General features: G+C 33.1%; 1 protein-coding gene across 3 annotated transcripts in view; it reads right to left on the reverse strand.

Moving 5' to 3' along the window:
* LOC118181642 (sialin-like) overlaps positions 1-19,112 on the reverse strand; it is a 67,770-nt gene that overhangs the window by 10,807 nt on the left and 37,851 nt on the right. For all 3 annotated transcript variants that reach the window (XM_085820537.1, XM_085820536.1, XM_085820538.1), the window contains 3 exons: positions 12,320-12,453; positions 12,084-12,230; positions 9,788-9,920 (listed from right to left, as the gene is read on the reverse strand). In XM_085820537.1, the coding sequence (XP_085676663.1) occupies positions 9,788-9,920; positions 12,084-12,230; positions 12,320-12,453 (414 nt within the window). The remainder of the gene's footprint in view (positions 1-9,787; positions 9,921-12,083; positions 12,231-12,319; positions 12,454-19,112) is intronic.

Raw genomic sequence — 19,112 nt, forward strand, 5'->3', positions numbered from 1 at the left:
AGTTTAATACAGAACTGTCGTTTACAGGAGTGATCTCTTCAACAAATTTGAAATTGTGGCAGAGTATTCAATATGCATAGCAGTACAGGGAGCCATCTCCTTCAGGCCGATCTGGGATTAAAGCTAATATTAGATAACGAAGCCATTTGTAGATAAGTAAGAAATTGCATTAACATCAAACCTGGAACTGGTTCGGTTGGTGGTTTTCTAAAGTGACTGTCTGCTAAATTTTCACAAGGACTCCCGATCTTAGAGGGAAGAGACTATGGTTTAGTTTAATGACTAACTTATTACATACATCAAGCTACAGTGTAATTGCTTCATGACTAGAGTGTTAACTCTGGCGATTTTTCTCCATTTCAGTCTTTAGTAATTAAAGGAAAAAAAATCTGGAAGGTATCAGATTTTAAATTACGTCCAAAGGGGCCTTTTTTTTAACATTTTGTATGTTACCTTTATTAAATATCATAATTTTTGCACTTAATCCATAAAATTCAGTTCAATAGCAATGTCGCAAAATAATTTTAAAATGAGCATACCTTTATATCCACCGGCTGGATACCGGCGCGCAGTGTTCCTGTGTGGCAGAAGATTTGTTTAGGAAATATTTTCGCAAATACCGCATATATAATGCGGATAATACGATAGTGTTAGCGGCGCAAGGAGAAAAATGTAAGTGCGTAGGTAAAGTACCTTTGTATATCCGTATCAAGGACGAACAAGTAAAGGTGATGTTTTTTATAGTAAAGAACCTGCAAGCACATTTAATTTTAGGAATAGATTTTCTTTCAGAAGCACAAGCTACGCTGGATTTTAATGAAGCGTCCCTTAAGCTGACAATGAAACCAATTCGTACAGAAAACGCTGAACCGCCGATGTTAAAACTTGACCACCTCCCTAATGATGAGCAAGGAAGAATCCGACAAGTGGTAAGTGAATTTGCTTCGTTATTTAGTGATATTCCAGGATTTACTCAGGTTGCTAACCATAGTATTGACACCGGAGATGCAATGCCAGTTCGTCAAAAACCATACCGGTATGATAAGAATAAGGAAAAAATTATAGAATGGCATATTACCGATATGCTACGTAAAAAGATCATAACGCCCATCTCAAGTAGTTATGCTAGCCCGGTGGTTTTATGTAAGAAAAATAATGACTATCCTTTGGAGCATCCAAAAAGGTGGAGATTCGCTATTGATTACCGTAAATTAAACTCCATAACTAAATATCCGGTATATCCGTTACCGATCATAGAAGAAATTCTAAGGAACATAACGTCTACCAAATTTATGACGACTTTAGACTTAACGACTGGTTATTTTCAAATAGGGGTTAGGCCTGAAGACGTGCCTAAGACTGCTTTTATAACAAAGTCTGGCACATATGCATTTTTGCGTACGCCGTTTGGCCTTTCAGGGGCCCCGGCAACATATCAGCGATGCATGGACATTGTGTTAAGACCTGTTCTTGGAAAGTCCACATTTATCTATTTAGACGATATCATTATTACTAGTGATAATCTCGACCAACATGTACAGGATTTAAGACAGGTGTTTTCTTTATTAAATGAGGCCGGACTAAAAGTTAATGTCGAAAAGTGCAAATTTGCAGCCCCTGAATTAAAATATTTAGGTTACAAAATATCTCAAAAAGGGATCGAGACAGATGAATCAAAAATAATCGCTGTACAAAAGTATCCGACTCCAAACACGGCAAAGAAGCTCTCTTCTTTTCTAGGACTTTGTTCATATTATAGGTCCTTTATAAAAGATTTTGCGGCTATCGCGGAGCCATTGTTAAAATTAAAAAGGAAAACGGCAAGATTCTCGTGGACGGCCGAAGCCAATAGTGCTTTCGAAAAATTAAAACAAGCATTAACGCAAGCCCCTGTGTTGAAATTTCCTGAAAAGGATGAGAATTTAGAAATTTCAGCGGATGCTTCGGATTATGCGGTAGGAGCGGTACTTTCGCAAAATCAGCAGCACGTGGCATTTTTTAGCCGAACTTTAAATCAAACACAAAGAAACTATTCCGCGACCGAGAGAGAGGCACTTGCAGTTCTGTTAGCAGTGCAAAAGTTCCGAGTCTATTTTGGAAAGGCGCCGATAACAGTATACTCTGATCATGCGGCGGTAACTAGATTGTACTCAGGGAAAAATTTATCCCCAAGGTTAATAAGATGGGCACTCAAGCGGCAAGAATATAATCTGGTAATCAAGCATACCCCTGGAAAGGAAAATATCGTAGCAGATGCCCTATCAAGGATTAAAATAGACGAACAAGGCAATACCGTAAAGATGGCAATGCTTACAACATGTACAATAAATTCCCGAGAAACTGTAATACCGAACTGGGTAAGGATCCTGAGTTTGGAAACATTTATGAGTATTTGAAGGATCCTGAAAATTTTAGCCACCAAGATATTGTGGCGATAAGAAATAGGGCGGCCCATTACGAACTAATAGATGGTCTATTATTTTATACGAAAACTACAAATTCCAACAACGAATTTCGACCTGTTATCCCAGCTAGTCTTAGATTAAATATCCTGCAGGAGCTCCATGACAGCCCTTTAGCTTCTCATGCTGGTATTCGAAAAACTATCCAACGCGTACGCGAGGCAGTCTACTTTCCTGAACTGCAAAAGTTAACAAGGGCGTATGTCCAGTCCTGCCCAACATGTCAAGCAGTTAATTATATTAATTTCCGCCCGGCCGGGTTTCTAAATAGTATTAAATCCGAATTTCCAAATGAAATAATTGGCATCGATTTATTGGGCCCTTTCCCAAAAAGTCAGTTAAATAAAAGTCGCTATCTCCTTGTTATGGTTGATCATTTTAGTAAATGGACCGAAATTGTTCCCTTAAAACGAGCCTCCGCGAAATTAGTTACTGATTCTATTTTAAATAAATATATTTTAAAATACGGGGCGCCCCTAAATGTTATATCGGATAATGGTCCTCAATTTGTAAGTAATATATTTGAAGACATGTGCCAAAAACTGGGCATACGTCATTTAAAAATGGTCCCGTATCGGCCGCAATCAAATATAGCGGAACGGGTCAACAGAAATTTAGTGAAATTTATCCGTAGTTATGTTAAAAATTTTCGTAAAAGCTGGGATAACTATGTCAATGAATTTGCTTTCGCCCTTAGGACCGCAAAACATGATACAACGGGCAAAAGACCTGCGGAGTTATTTCTAGGCAGAAAGATTATAACACCGTTAGATAAATTATTTTATGTGCAACAAAGAGCCCCAGAATTTAAAATGGGTTATATAGAAAAACTAATAAAAGAATACGGAAGTAGCACAAAGAAAACAGAAGCTCTATTATCATTTGAAACGACGGGGAGTAACTAATAAAGTAGGGGATGAAGTTTTAAAAATTAAGCATTCACTTTCTTCAGCACCAGAAGATAAAACTGCCAAATGTTTTCCACGATTTGAAGGACCATATGTTATAGAAAAAATAACTCACGCTGTAGTAGTGTTAAAAGCCAGAAATGGTGAAACCTGTTCCGCAAACATTGATCAAATCAAGCCCTACTTCGATCGTAATAAAATGCAAATCTTTTCAGATATTTTGCAGGATCCGGCGCGGCAGACACCGCAGGCACAAGCTCCAGAGGTGGAAAAACGACAAGTACAAGGGCAAGCCAATAAGAGGCAGGAGCAAGTGAAAAGAAAATTGCCCCGCGGAAAAATTGAAGGTAGCAAGAAAAAGAAGCAGTTCCACCGTCCAGAAAAGAGAGTTCACGAACACCCCCAGAATGAAGAAGGGAGAAGGACGACGTATGTGACGAGAACCAGGAGAAATGACGGCAACTATAACCCGGCTCTAAAACGGAAGATCGACTCATCCGACAGGACTCTCCGCAGTAAATGTAGCCGGACAGCGAAAGGGCCATCAGCGGCGGAGGAAAAGTTACAAGGAAAATTTGAACGGCCAACAACGAGGTCCAAGCAGGCACACGAAAGAAGTTTCCCGGTTCCGCCAAGACCAGCTGCCATCAAACGGCCAAGACCACAAGCAGAGGAGAAAAAGAAGGTATTCAAGGGTGACCGAACTGGTGAAAAAAGGAAGCTTCCAGAGGAAAGCACTGAAGGGCGAGCCCGTACAAGAAGGAGGATAAATCACACTACTATCTGCAATACCTTTAAAGACCGGTCCCAGAAAAGGATGTCCGAATATCACACAGATAAGTAAAATTTTATGTTACTTTGCAAACTTAAGTTAATCTTTCATTCTTACTGCAAGTGGCAGATTTCAAGAAGTTTTACCTCATGCGAGGTCTACCTTTATCGCCAAAAGGGCGAGAAATCAGTTGTTACCGATTTTGATATTATGTTTTTCAATTACTCGCGCGTAAAATTAAAAGTTGATGTATAATAGCGTTGTGTAAAGACTTAAATATTGAAAAAAGTTATTGTATAAATTTTATTTAAAACATTCTAGCAAGAGAGAAGTTTTAGTCTGAAAGACTTTTTGAAATGTATTATTTCAATGTAGAAAGAATTGGCACTTGCTTTGAAAAGAATAGAAGTTAACAATGTACTACTAATGTATGTTTTCAAATCTGTAAAATTAACGGCATGTTGATATGTTCTGTTATTTTAAATGTTAAGAAATACCGTGATATGGTAAAAGTGAAAGTAATGTTAAAAATTTGTTATTCGTGTGACTGTAAAGACTAAATCATGGCGAATATGTGTTAAAGGTTGAATTATGTAGTTAGGCTCTCTGACGCTACACTTTAGAGTTAGCCACTTTTAGAATAGTACCTCAGGGTTTAGAGTTGAAATTAGGGTGTGTTAAGAGGTCTCGTTATGTTGAATTTTAACACGTTAGTGTTTTGATTGTAGGAGGAAGTGTGGCACACGTAGACAGAAACACATTCGTGTTTGGTGTTTTTTTACAACACATGTCAGAGAGCACGGGGAGAGATAATTAAAATAGTCATGAATGAAATAAGAATGTTAAGAGCAGTATAATTCTATATGTTACTTGCCATTTCATTGTGTAACATTTCATTAAACTAGTTTTCCTTCCAGATCTCTGGAAGGAACCAGAATTGAATAAAAGCTCCTGTTTAGATGCAGTACAGATGAAAAAAAATTGTTGTATATCCTGGGAGCTGCTATTGTAAAAAAAAAAAAAAAAAAAAAAAAAAAAAAAAAAAAAAATCTTTCTTTTAAATTTCTAGTTTCTAGCGAAGTATGTTTGTAAAAGATTGGCCTCACGTTAGATTCTAGAGCTAAAAGTTTTCATCAAGGTCGTTTTAGACTTCAGTTTCAAACTAATTAACTCTGGCGGGAAGTATGTAAGGATCTTAAGTTTTACTAACGTTTATTTTATTTTAAATCTTTACTATCACTTCTTATTTTCTACTTCCGGCCAGAATTATAAGCGTTAAGGTTTTTATGCAAAGTTTGTCTGGCGAACGCCAAGTATTTAAGTTGTGGCCTTTTGCCAAGCGAGAGAGAGGAAGCAGTTGAGTCATAGCAGGCCGCTTACCTTAGAAGTTACGCAGTTGCTGTTTGCCTTCCAGGCCAGAGGTTTTAATCCTCTTGATAAACTTAAACGTATTGTAGTGTTCACAGTCTCTGTACTACATACGCTTCCTGTTATTATAAGGCCAATCTTCCACGTTTATTATTCTAAAGTTAAATTAGAGTTTAGTTTTATTTTTATACTTTTACGTTGGACCCCAAGCAGCGGGTCAGTGTATTCCGAAGTACGGAAGTTATTGTATATAGAGAAAAATAAAGGGTTTTGTATACCCTTCGTCTGTATCCTGTCTGCTTACCACAATTAGTGAACATAGCTTTAGTAAGCTCTCTGTTCCGAGTCAGGTCCTTGTATGTTCCCGAAGAAGGTAAGAAGGAACATTGACCCTGATAATATAAAATACGGAATCTAACTTTTTATTCATTCAATCTATTTGTATTGTATTGGTGGTGTATTGAGAATACGGCAAAGCGCACTAGGGCTATCTGCCTAAGCGGAGGGATGCTTTCGTGGAAGACTTTCTAAGGGGAACTGGCTCGTATACACGTTACACATGGAGAAAACCACGAAAACGCAAAACGCCCATGCACCCAGCCCGTTCGCGGGATTCGAATCTCGGACCGAACTACCAGTGTTCAGCGATTTTACCGCTCGGCCGCTGGTGGGCTCATTCAATCTAAGTATAGAAAAAAAAATTTTTTTCTAGTTCTAAAAATTCACAAAAGGTTTGACTTCTGTGTAGGTAACTAAAATTAAAATATCGTGTAGAAAAAGGTTTCTGATGTTAACGGATTATGTGATCTATGCAGGTTATTGCGAAAAATATTTATATATATACATATATATTTCAAATTAGGAATCTTATTTACAGGGTAATACAGATTTCGTGTTCTGGAAAATACTGGCATGTTTCATTATTGTCAAGTAGCCAACTCGTAATATTTTTCGTATTAATTAAAAATGAAAAATATTCGTATTTCAGTGATTTATTTTACAATTATCGAATTATGATTCTAAAGTGAAAAACCTCATGAGAATGTTAATAACATATTTTTAGACTTTGAAAACTTAATTACTTGTGTGGAGATTCTTTCAGCATATGTAAAAAATTATAAATAAAGGCATTAGTAAATAACAAAAGAATTTCGTTGACTAACATTTAAGGGGAAAACTTCAACCTCAAATTATTCTAATTTATATAGTAACATGCCTCTCAATGCAAGTTCAAAATGGCGTCAAATATCGTAAATTTTGATATTAAATACCTAAGTAAATTTTTGTCGTACGGTATTCAAATGTTTTGTACTACACTTTTTATGATGAGTGCAAAATTTTCCTAAATATCAAGTACAGGAATCGGATTAACGAGTAAAAGTTAGATTTCTTGTTTTATACAAAATTAATTTTTAAAATATAAAAAATACATGAATCTTTATGTCATTTAACACATTTTTGTAATTAGAAGTATTTATATGTCTGCAACCAACGGTTGCGAAAATAAAAGCCCGCGTATTGACTGTGGATACAGTGTATGTAGAACTAGTCCTTCCACTTGGGGAGGAAATAGCAATATTTTGTTCCGACAGAAATACAGAACAGTAAATGCTGTGACAGCTGATTAAAAGCAGCAATACGCAATTATTTAATCAATGCTTAATCATAAATTTTTAACATTTGACTATTTTCTAGTCAACTATACTCCTTCAGCAGGCAAGATATTGAGGACTGCTCAAGTATCGCTAATTATTCAGCTCTAAGAAATTGTTTTCTTACTAGTTTTAATTTTTAAATATTCTGTTATATACCTTCCGGGCAACGTCCCTCTTACTGTATCTGTTATATACCTTCCGTTTTGCACAACCCTCTCCGAGAATATACGTATGTGGTTTTGGAAAATATCTGAAGGGATCGAACAGAGTCGAACATAAGGGATAAGGGATAATAATTTAAATATTACTTCGTGATTAAACATGTTTGAGAACGAATAAGGCCAGTTAACATGAGGTTTACTTATGGAACCTATTTCCATTATAGCTGGTTCGCCAATATGGAAATTTTCCTGTGGGAACATTGAAAAACTCTAGAATCTCAGGGAATTTGACCTGCATCCTAAGAGAGTTACTAATAAATGTGTCTTTTCTGATAAATGAATTCTCCAGCACTTCTTTTTATAAAAAAGTCTGATTTGTTTGTTCACCACATGATTTCCTCGTAGGGAATATTAAATTATACGCATATTTCCTGCATTTCATTTAAACTTAGCTCATCGAATTTCATTAGCGAAATATTTCTCATTCAGTTAATTCAGTTCTCACTTCGCGACAAGGCAAAAATACAGGAAACCCCAAAATATCTTTATTAAAAATTGAAAAATATAGGAAAATATAAAACATAAATACAGTTAAAACACTTTAAAGAACAACTTTTACAATTAAATTTAGAGTTTCTACGCAAAAACAAGCCAATCGGCCAGCGGGCTAGAAGGCAGATTTTTCAGTGCACAAATTTGAAAGTTTACTTTTGGTCTCACTCGACAAAAAGACACTGAAGGCGTAGAAATTAATTTAATTTATTGCGGACACTATGCTTAGTCAATACATGGGATAATTTAAAAACTTAACTGTTAATTCCAGAATGGATTAATCATGATTTAATTCGCAATAATAAAAAAAGACGTTATCTTTGTTGTTGGAAAGCTTGGTTTCTCTAGATTGGCAACAAATCTACTATTCTGCTAAGTTCCACATGTAAACAAATATGGCTTCTATGGTAAAAGACTCAGGCTTAGCCGCACTTAAACAACTTTTAAATTGCCGATAATTCTACAACAATAACATGCAGATTAGCTAAAGTCATAAAAACCTTAACCGGAAGATAAGAACAACGTATTTCAATCATTTCACGTATGAACGTACGTACAGGCGCATCGAAAAAATTCTCTTTTGAATCTATTTTAAATTAGTTTTATAATTCGTTTTCGGAAAATTGTCTTTTATTCTGTCCTTATGTACAGATGTTAGGCAAAAACATCATTAAATTGCATTCAATAGCAATAAAAATGAATAGTTTCGTTGAAATATGGTACCCGAAATTTTTCGTGATTACAATACTTCCTTTACTTCGCACAAGGAAGTAAAAAATCAAACTAGGAATCCTCCTGAATGTCTTCATAGGGGATTTGTTGCGATTTCTTTTGTATTTTCCGGTTCAAGGAGGATGTGGTAAGAAAGGCCTCATAGAATCCATGATGTTTTAAAAGAATTATTTCTCCGTTAGAGGATTTAGCTTCGAATTAAAAAAAAATGCTTTAAATGGAATCACAACTAGCTACCAGTTCCCCTGATAACCAGATCCTTTGTGTTAAGGCATTGGTATAATTTTCCAACTTAAAAAAAGTGCTGGCTGAATTCAAAACATCGGGCGAATAATTATAGAAAACGACTTTAAAAAGTGGCCAAAATCCAGCGTACCCTTATTACTGATGTCGTTTTGTTCTCAGTTTTACAGATTCATCAGAGTGTGATTCTTTTTTTTTCTTTTTTTTTTCTTCTTGTAAATATACATAATGATATGGACTTTTCGTTATTATGTATTTAATGGTGAAAAATTTGTTATATCTTTTATAAATTTCTAAATGAAATTCAAATGATTTGTTCAACGAATAAATTAACACAATTTATTATGTACATAAATTCAAGCATAAAATTGGACAACAGACATTTACTAGGTATCAAACGATCTAAAGGTATGCCAGCTTTATAAAATTTCACGCAGTGCTGGTGCTTGTTTGTTGGAAATCAATACATTAAGTGGTGAAATTTATTAAAAAATATATTGCTAATGCTTACGGAAAGATACACTAGTCTTATTTAGAATTTTAGTTATTTGTCTCTTAAGATTACTAAAGCACTTGCCTATTTCGTTTTTTTAATACTTTGGTTTTACCGCAAGCACAAAACACGACTTAAAAATATTAAGTGTGCAGAGAGAAGTTTGTGTTAGTGTAATATTTCTTTATAAAATGGCAGAATATTCTAATTTTCTTATATGTAGATACTTACTTTTTTTTAAGAAAGAGGGAGAGAGAAAATAAGGCTTCTTACTTCGCCTTTGATTTAGAATATTAATTTCAATTTAATTTGATACGTTGTAGTTTCTTAACAAATATTCTTACGCTGAAGGCTGTTTCTATTTATAATTCTTTCATACAATGTTTAAAAGTTAAAAAAAAATGATAGAGAGAGAGGTGTAATGCATGCAGAATGACTTACCGATTAACTGAAAGCCTTTTCGTACTGTAGTAGGGTTGAAGTTTTTCTTCGAGCGAAGATAATCCGATGCAAATCCAGATAGAAAGAGAGTTATGCAAATGCAGACATAAATTAAAGAATTTACCACTCCGTTCTGTAAATATATATTAAGCAAAATAAGTTCACTTTAATCGAGAAGTACTGAAACTTACTTCGATTTTTCTAAATTTCGTTTCGACACTTTTATCGTCTAGAAAATGAGGTTTGGCTAGGTTGATAGTTATTTAAAGGCAAAGGACATGAGAGTTATCTATCAACCTAAGGGAAGATATGCCTTCGTTCAGGACTTTCTAGGGAAAATAGTTCTTATTCACGTTATACATGTAAGAAACCACGAAAACCAACCATGCAGCTAACGCGTTCGCCTAAAGATCAAACCGAAGTCGAACTCCCACTACGCAGTGGTCGTAACCACTCGATCACTGATGAAGTGATACGGTACAGTGGTGCCTCGTGTGCGCTTAACAAACCGAAAACTCTCCTGCATGGTAGGCTTAGTTTCGTATTACTCAACGAATTTTGTTACATAATAATTATGGAGCTAAATTTAATCTACTTTCTGTTTTAACGGTAAATAAACAAAAGACGGTCTGAATAAACAAAGACAACCAGCAGAGGAGCGGGCAAGTAAAATATTTCTTAATATTGTACTACAAATTGCTGGATAAGATAAGAGTTGCAGTCTTCGACCCTATAATTTCCGATAGTTGATATCCATGCTCGTTTAGCCAACTTCGCGTGATGAGTGTTAGTGATGAGTGTAGCTTTAGGCTGCTGGCCTGTTTGAAATTAAATTTTAAATTTGTTTTACTTTAAGTTATCTCACCACTAGTTGTTGGCTGAGTTGTAAGCACGAAGTGTGCCTTTTGTTCTTATTTTTTAAATAAAGGGTCTTTTACACCCTTCTAAAGTTTCAGTTGTTACTTAATGATAATTCGCTACCATTCTGTATATAGTTACAGTTTATGATTGTCAAGACGTTATCTAAACTTTACATAGTAATTAAAAAAAGTAATGTGAAAATGCTAATAAAAGGCAAAGTTAATCTAAAAATGTTAAACATTAAAAATATTTAGAATTTAGGTAGCAAAATGTTCATTATGCTATCCTGATTTAAAAACAATATGTTTGTACTTTTGGGTACAAAATTAGAAAAGATATTCGAGGACGAATTGATTTGAGTGATTTCTCCATGCCATTTATCGAATTAAATCCGCGACTTTTTACAACAAATCTAGGAAACGAACTAAATAAAATTAACAAAATAAACGGTTTGACGATAGGTAGCTTTATTTTGAATAAAATAACACTAATTTTTAAATGTATAGCTAACTACTTTATTCGACTAAAACATTTTACAAAGTTTAACTTATTAAATTCACACTTTTAAATAAATACAAATAATACATATGATAAAGTGCAATTAAATTTTGATACTCTTCTGTTATCGGGACCGGATTCTGAAATGTATGTATGTACATGAGTATATGTGTGTGTACATACACATACCATACGTTACCTACATAAATACATGCATACACGAACACGTATATCCATCCATACATGCATACATAACATACATTTCTGAATCTGGTCTTGATAACAGAAGAGTATCATTCATCCGGTAAAACTAATAAAATTTCGACTTTTTATTTATTTATTTATTTTTACTTCTACTAAATAAATTTATTCCTCAAATCGCTTTTTTAGCTTACGAATTTTATGAAAATTTGAGTTTCCGTCTCTAATATTGGTTTCTGCAACTGAGGTGCATCATGTAAAACTTAAAGAACGTTTTCATTTAGTTATTTTAAAATTAATTGCCACAATGGCATAAATGTTAGTAAAATTTGCCGCCTTTGACGCATTTCGATAAATCATGAACATCTGAGATACAAATGACGGGTCCATGATGCATGGAAGGATATCGTCCTATTTTGCCTGGAAAAGAAAATCTCGTAAAATGAAACAATTCTATATGAAATGAAAACTACAGTAGTAGGGATAAAAAAGGAAAAAAAAAAAGGAGTTTCTTGATTAGTGCTTTTTGAAGTCTACATAATGGAAAATGATACAAACGTTTCTAATAATCAAATAACATCTTCTAATAATATTAGTTAATATTCCAAGTAATAATATTATTGATGTTCCAGTAATAAATTTAGTATTATAAGTAAAATATTAGTCAATATTGCAATAACAAATATATGACTAATAAATATCGGATATAGAACTTGTACTGTGGAGGCAGACTTACTTTTTGAATTGGCACATGTAGCACCAGTTCTAGATATGTTGGAAGCTTGGTCAGTAATGTCGTATGGCCCCATGCTGCGCAAAATGTGACAATTGCAATGGACCATACTGGGGGACTGCAAAGAATTTGCTTCCACGGCACTGGTAACTGTAACCACAAAATATTAGAAATTTGTGTTGCTATGGCATCAGCTGTCACTTTTAAAAGTAGATCACTGTATAGTTGTGAAAGCTTACTTTTTGGTATTCTCCTATTTGGATTTGGCCTTTCAGTATGTAATCTACCTCTTCCTTCGAAACTCTTGGATGATCGGCGGGTTTACTGTAAGCCAGACAACACCAGAAAATAAACCATATACAGCCTAAGATACCTGAATAAATAAATAAATAAATTATTATTTATACCTGAATGATGGAAGGACACAAAAAAGGGGAGGGAGGCAGATGCTTCAGATTCTATTTTTAGGGTCTCTAAATTTTCCTATATTAATTAAAATATGTAAAATAGTACATATAGATTTTTAATTTTTAAGTATTTATATGTTTAATTAGAAGAAAGAATAGAATCTAAATTTAATATTTTATTCTTTTGATTTTGATCAAAACTTGGCCATTACTTAATATCATCGAAAGGAATGATTTACGACGTGTAGAAAATGAATTTTTTAATTTTACGTTTTATATATAAACTTGATTATTCACTCAATTAACAAATTAAATCAGATTCAATAAATAATTACTAATTTCATCTTATTTCTGAAATTTAAGTAATTAAGGTTTGTAATCAATAAGAAACTTTAGTTGCATCTCTTTTTCTAGTTTTATCCCCCTAAAAAAATAGAACCTCGTTTAGAATATATTAGTTTGTATTTTAATAGCTGTACTACACGAAACCCATGGCAACAAAGAGCGCAAAAAGGCGAAATACATAAGTAACAAAAGCTTTCGGGCCACAATTTGTTTTTCTTCTTGCAATATGCTTTGGCAGAAGCAGTTGAGCTTTAGGCTTAAGCATCTTATGTTTAGGCTTAGATTTAAGTTTAAACATCTTCGTTACCTTCGAATATTCGTGAATGATTTTACTTTACAGTTCCGTAAGACGTTTTCAGTTCTGATGCAATTAGGCCCTCACCAAGCCTAATCGGCGCCGTCGTGCAAATGTATAGTGAGCTCCTTTATGCAATGACGATGATATTAGAGTGAAATTGTTTACGGTTAACACTTAAAATGAAGTATTATTGACATAATAATATGAAAAACCAAAAAATTACATTTTGTCTTTTAGTTTTTCTAAATGTGCAAACATTTTGCGTTTTGTTAAAACAAAACCCACTGTAACATATGCACTCCTCTGATACACATGTGCTTAATGGGAGGAACTTCCTGTTTTGTTCAGAGACTAATCGTCAGTTAGAACTTTGAGAAAAGGTGTTGCGGAAATCCCCTGGTGCGGTTTCCGGACATAAGGGACTTGGTAATTACCCCATTCCAGTTTTGCCCATAAGACTTTTAACAAAACCAAAGAGAGGGATTTGTGTGTGAACGTTTTATGTAGTGAAAGACTCGGAAGAAGACGCAATCCAGCGTCGTGGCTGCATCCAGCGGCCATTGTGTGAATTATGGCTGTAATGGTTGATTATGTTATTTAATAGCAATCAAGAAATTCTTATTAAGTTTTTAAAATAAATATTTAAAAGAAAAATAAATATTTAAAATTTATGTTCTTTTCTTTCACCCAACACGGGTGTTCAGACGTTCAACCACTTTCAGACATATTTATTGAAGAATTATACATATATTTATATTATAAAAAATAACATTGCAAGGGAAGCAAAGTTATATGTTTAACGCATTGAATGCAAAATATACTGCTTAACCCTATTTGCTATCTTAAAATAAAAAACAAATTAATTTATGTATCTAATGAGTTCAATATTGGGAAATATAAAGAGAGATATGAAGAAGTTTAGATAAATAAATAATATTTAATTTTAATTACTTATTAACATTAATTTATTAATACATTAAGGGTTAGGTCATTTATGAAGTTTTTAAAAATTCCATAAAGCTAATTAAAAATACTAACTAAAGGGGCAATTGTATGGCATAGAAACTGGCTGAGAAATGGCAAAAAGTACAGTTTTTGTAATGCATTTTAGATTTAAAGTCTTAAAAAATTTAAAACGCATTTTTCTCGACACTATGTTTCTCATGTTGATATACATTGTATATTATTTAATTTTGATCTGTTTCATTTCAAACTTTGTATGCGTATTCTCAGACACATTATGCCTTGAGACAATTTATGTCTCAAGGATCACAAAGGTGTACGTAAATTGATTCTGCAGAAAATGAGGGTCCCAATTCAAGGACGCTATTTTTGGAATATTTATTTGATTTTCAAAAAGAAAAATATTGTTTCTAAGAAGTTAAATAAAATCGATTTGCGCTTGTTTTGAAAGTAACCCATCCAGCAATCTCGAAAGCTGAATCTACCTTTCAAGCATCTCAAGTGGCCTAAGTCCTTAAATCCATTTTCACATAAATTGTGTTCGATCATACATAAAAAAAGCATATAACAATAACTCACACATAATAAACAAATGAACTGAAACAAAATAATTTCAATATTTAGCAGGAGTGAAATTACAGAAATTGGAATTTTCGGGCTTTGTTTTTCGAAAATCGATTTATAAGTAAATATATGTCTAATTTTTATAAAATATCACTTTTAATGGAAATAATTGCAAGATTTGCCAATCTTTATTGACCCATGGTAGATCTGAGGTAATTTTTAATTATTTTCAATTTTGAAAATGACCTCTCTGCTGTAGTTAGTGAGACTGGAATTGTTAATAAAATATGTAAAGTAATATAAATTGTTAGGAAAAGAGTGAGTTAAATTATTGACAACTATATAGCTTAGAATTTCAACCGACGATGCTACATTTTCTCCAAAAGTTTGCAAAAATTGTGGTTCATGCATAAGATCTACACTATTTATATCGCTTTGATTTTTATCAATTGATGCTTTTTGCAGTTTTTGACATAAATTGAGCTGATCTTGTTCAGAGTATTGATTGAAATCAGAAATATTCCACAAAAATTTAAAAACTTCTGAATGAGAGAGAAAAAGAGATCAAACCTTTTACTTCAACATCTAGAAAAAATAAATAAATAAATAAATAAATAAATAAATAAAAATAAAAAATAAAAACTTTAAAATTTACTTCGTTCTGTATAGGCTGGTCTTATAAAATAATTGTTGTTTTTATTATTACTTTCAGAGGTCTTAATGTTTCTAGGCTTTTAAAATTTGTGTCAACATTTAAATAAGATGCCAATTATTTACTTTCGGTGAGCATATCATTGAAGCCTTTAACAGATCTATAAACTTGATTACATATCTGATAAAATATGTTATAGATCTGATAAATTTCAGCCTTTCTGAACCTCATATAAAGTGATATCTGCTCTTGATGGCTAGCATCAGGGGTACAATCAAGTTTAAATTATTTAAACTTTCAGAAGTCTGAGAAATATTAAAATTTTTAGTTTGGAGAATATTGCTAACAACATTAATTTTTTCAGTATTTTATACCATAAAACTACCATACATATAAAGTTAAATTTTTGAATTTTTCTCCCCTAAAAGATGTGGCTTGATTTTTTGTAATGTTATAAATTTTTTTTTTCGGTTGTTTCATAGAGGGCATCAAAATCCTCTCCTAATCGAAATTTTAACGGGGTTATTGCATCTATACGGACAGATCGACCACCTCGTATCTGACAAAGGTTTCAGTGTTAAATTTTAAACATGCCTTTTTAAAACAGATGAGAAGATTAGCTGAAATCAAAAAAAATTATAAAGCACTTGGAAAAATATATTGTTGTTCGCAGCGTCGTTTATGACAAGGTTCAAACTCTGATTATAACATGGTACAAAAAATGCTCTAGCCAAAATTCTTTTGTGCACACCGATAGGTTTACCTCTCCTGTTTGAACGATTTTTGTATCCTTGGCCGCAAAAATTATTAATATCTAGACCATTTTCCACTAAAGTCTTTGATAAGACTGTGTTAAGTCCTTCAGCGGTCGTATCTGTTGCAGTACAAAATGCTAAAAACCTTTCTTCAATAGTCACTTCTGTATTTTCTAAATTAAGGTACCTCATACAAACTGATATCTGCTGTTGATGGCTGGCATCAGGGGTACAATCAAGTAAAACAGAAAAATACTTTGCTTGTTTGATCTTATCTATAATAATTTGTTTGTATTATTCCCTAATAAGATAATTGTTTAATTTTGAAATTTATGTCAGAGGTAATGAGGCATATTTGTTTTTACTTTTATTAATATGTACAGACATGATAGGGTCAAATCTTGCGATAATTTCTATACAAATTAAAAAATTACCATTTTTTTCTTCCGAATAATAGGTTACTGGAACCACAAAAGACTAAGTTTCTGAATGGCATTGAATCAGTTTAAAACTGAATGGCATATATAATTCTTTCAAAAACATCGCGCCAATGCTTAGTTCTTTTTTTTTTTTTTTTTAAATAAATTCTGAAATTCCGAATTAACAGTTTTATCCTTTCGTAGTCGGTCTAAGAAACCTAACTAAAGATATAAGTTCCGGAAATGCATTTTACTTTTTCGTGAAGTTTTAAGTGCTTACTCAAGTGGTTTCAGCCATTAAAACCAGAACTACTCAATTTTACGTTGCTAAAATCGTTAAAAATTTTGCAACAAAAACGATAAACAGAACTCTTTTCAACAGAACACAACAAACAATCCCTTTTAACTCTTATATTGTTAGCAAAATTCAACAAAAGTACATCTCAGAAAATTTACGTCCATTTTTGTTTTTTGGTAAACTAAAACTAGGTTACTAAAACTAACTATGGTTTTGATAATATCTGGGATCATTTTTCTAAGTACTTGGGATGGCAATAATGGACTTGGCCATAATCCGGGATCATCATGCACGGGCAAATGCGTATCTACTGCAGAAAATTGTACATTTTACTATTATTTGCGATACTATTTACTTATATGCGATTCTATTCAGCTAAATTGGAAATAGCTAGGATTTCTAGGTGCTTTTTTCGTGACACATCTTTGCATCTTTCGAATGGCGAACCTTGTAATGTACTCTTTTCTAGATCACAACTTCTTCCTAACTCACCTCATGCGGCTGCAGTTGCAACTTTTAGAATGTTAACTGGGCACGAATGCCTCTGTGCTCATCGTTTTCTTTTAACATTGTGGACTGTCCTACTTGAACAAGGATATGACTGAACAAGATATGGCTGCTTGGACGAGTGCCCTGTACTATCTGCTCTTTCTTGTTATGTAGCGAGATGGAAAGCCTGTTGTCTAATGACCTAGCGGCCAAACGACAGGCATTTGATAAATAAAATAAAAGATTCTTCTATTATTTCGTCTGATGTTTTGACCAACGGCATTGAAGGGAATTCCCGGGTAAAACTACTTTCTGATTATTAGGTTCCTTTTAGCAAAATTTCGGTAATTTCAGTGGTAACTGAGACGCTGATGGACAACTAGTGCTGGTAGCTTGAGCTTGGGTATTCTCTGGGTTTTGAAAAAACTGAGTATTACGTCTTCCTCTCGCTTTCATTTCTTCAAAAAATCCTGATACGTAGACAGTTTTTTTCTGTTTTTCTTCCGACATCTGGGAAAACGTGAAAGTAAAATAAAAGAAAATAACTGTATAATAACTATTGCGTAAAACACTTCTTAAAAACATTCGGAAAGTCACTGTTTGAAATATTTTACCTTACTTCTGAAAAACTGAGTATATATTAAACCACTGCTGAAAAAAAAAAAAAAAAATATGAGCTATTAGATCAATACCAAATAATTCAAGGAGCTGGTGGTACTCTTTTGTTGATTAAGATAAATAAATAAAATTTAAAGTATGTATCTAAGACGTAATGAAATAACGAAACAATTTTCTTCGGTTTTCCATATAGCTAAAAATGAGAAAATGATCAATTTTTAATTTCAGAACACCTTGTATATTTTTATTTCAAATATGTATATTTTAAATTCAGTGATATTCCGTAATATGTCAATCTTTTCTTCTCTAAAACTAATAATTTTTAATTTAATAAACAAATGGTTCATGTACAAAAACATTTTTCAAGTAATTATACTCAAATTGTTGCTTTTCTATATTAAAAAGCTAACCTAACTTCAACATAATATGTAACAAAACGTACCTTTTTTTTATGTAGAATAACAGTTACAACAAGCAATTACAAATAAATAAATAAATAAATAAAAATAAAAAAATAAACGTTGCACAAATTATTACGATTGCAACAGAAGATACAAAATAAGGATTAAGCAGTCTATCGAACGCGTCTAGAGCTAAAGCGTCTACCCTTTAATACGCATCGGCATCACGTATTTTTAGGTTCGAACAAGACAATTTTCCTGTTTATACAGGCAGCGAAACGGACTGCTTGTTTTTGACTACCCCGAGCCTTTTTGACTCGGCGCCGTCTACACCGCAAGACCCTGCACCTATTGACGGCGCGGGCATGGATGCAATGGATATTTGGAATTTCTTTCAGGATCAGAGACTCACTTTTTCATATTTATCCGCTTTTGAACAGTCGTAGGACCAATTTGAGGCCATTTTTTTTTTTTTTTTTTTTTCATTTTTACTTTCAGCTAGACACTTTCTCAAATTTAATATATTAAAGATATTTAACTATAAACAATCATAATATTATAATAATATGTTATTAGCCCAAAGGGGTAATTTTCCCAGAAGGGCTATTAATTTCGTTTCGGCATTTTGGGTCACTATAAATGTCGGTTCATTTTTCAAACTGTTTCCAGCAAATATTAGAGCCCTGTATCATATTTAAAGAAATTAAATAATAAAGAATCTGCATGAATGTATGTGCGTTTCTCGCATTGTGAAAAAACAACGGTACTTACAGCCATCGAATTTTGAATAACGAAATTCGAATTCTCCATTCGAATATGGGTA

This window comes from Stegodyphus dumicola, chromosome 7, assembly GCF_044657685.1.
Source record: "Stegodyphus dumicola isolate Sdum_Otavi_A_Nest chromosome 7, ASM4465768v1".
NCBI lineage: Eukaryota > Metazoa > Arthropoda > Arachnida > Araneae > Eresidae > Stegodyphus > Stegodyphus dumicola.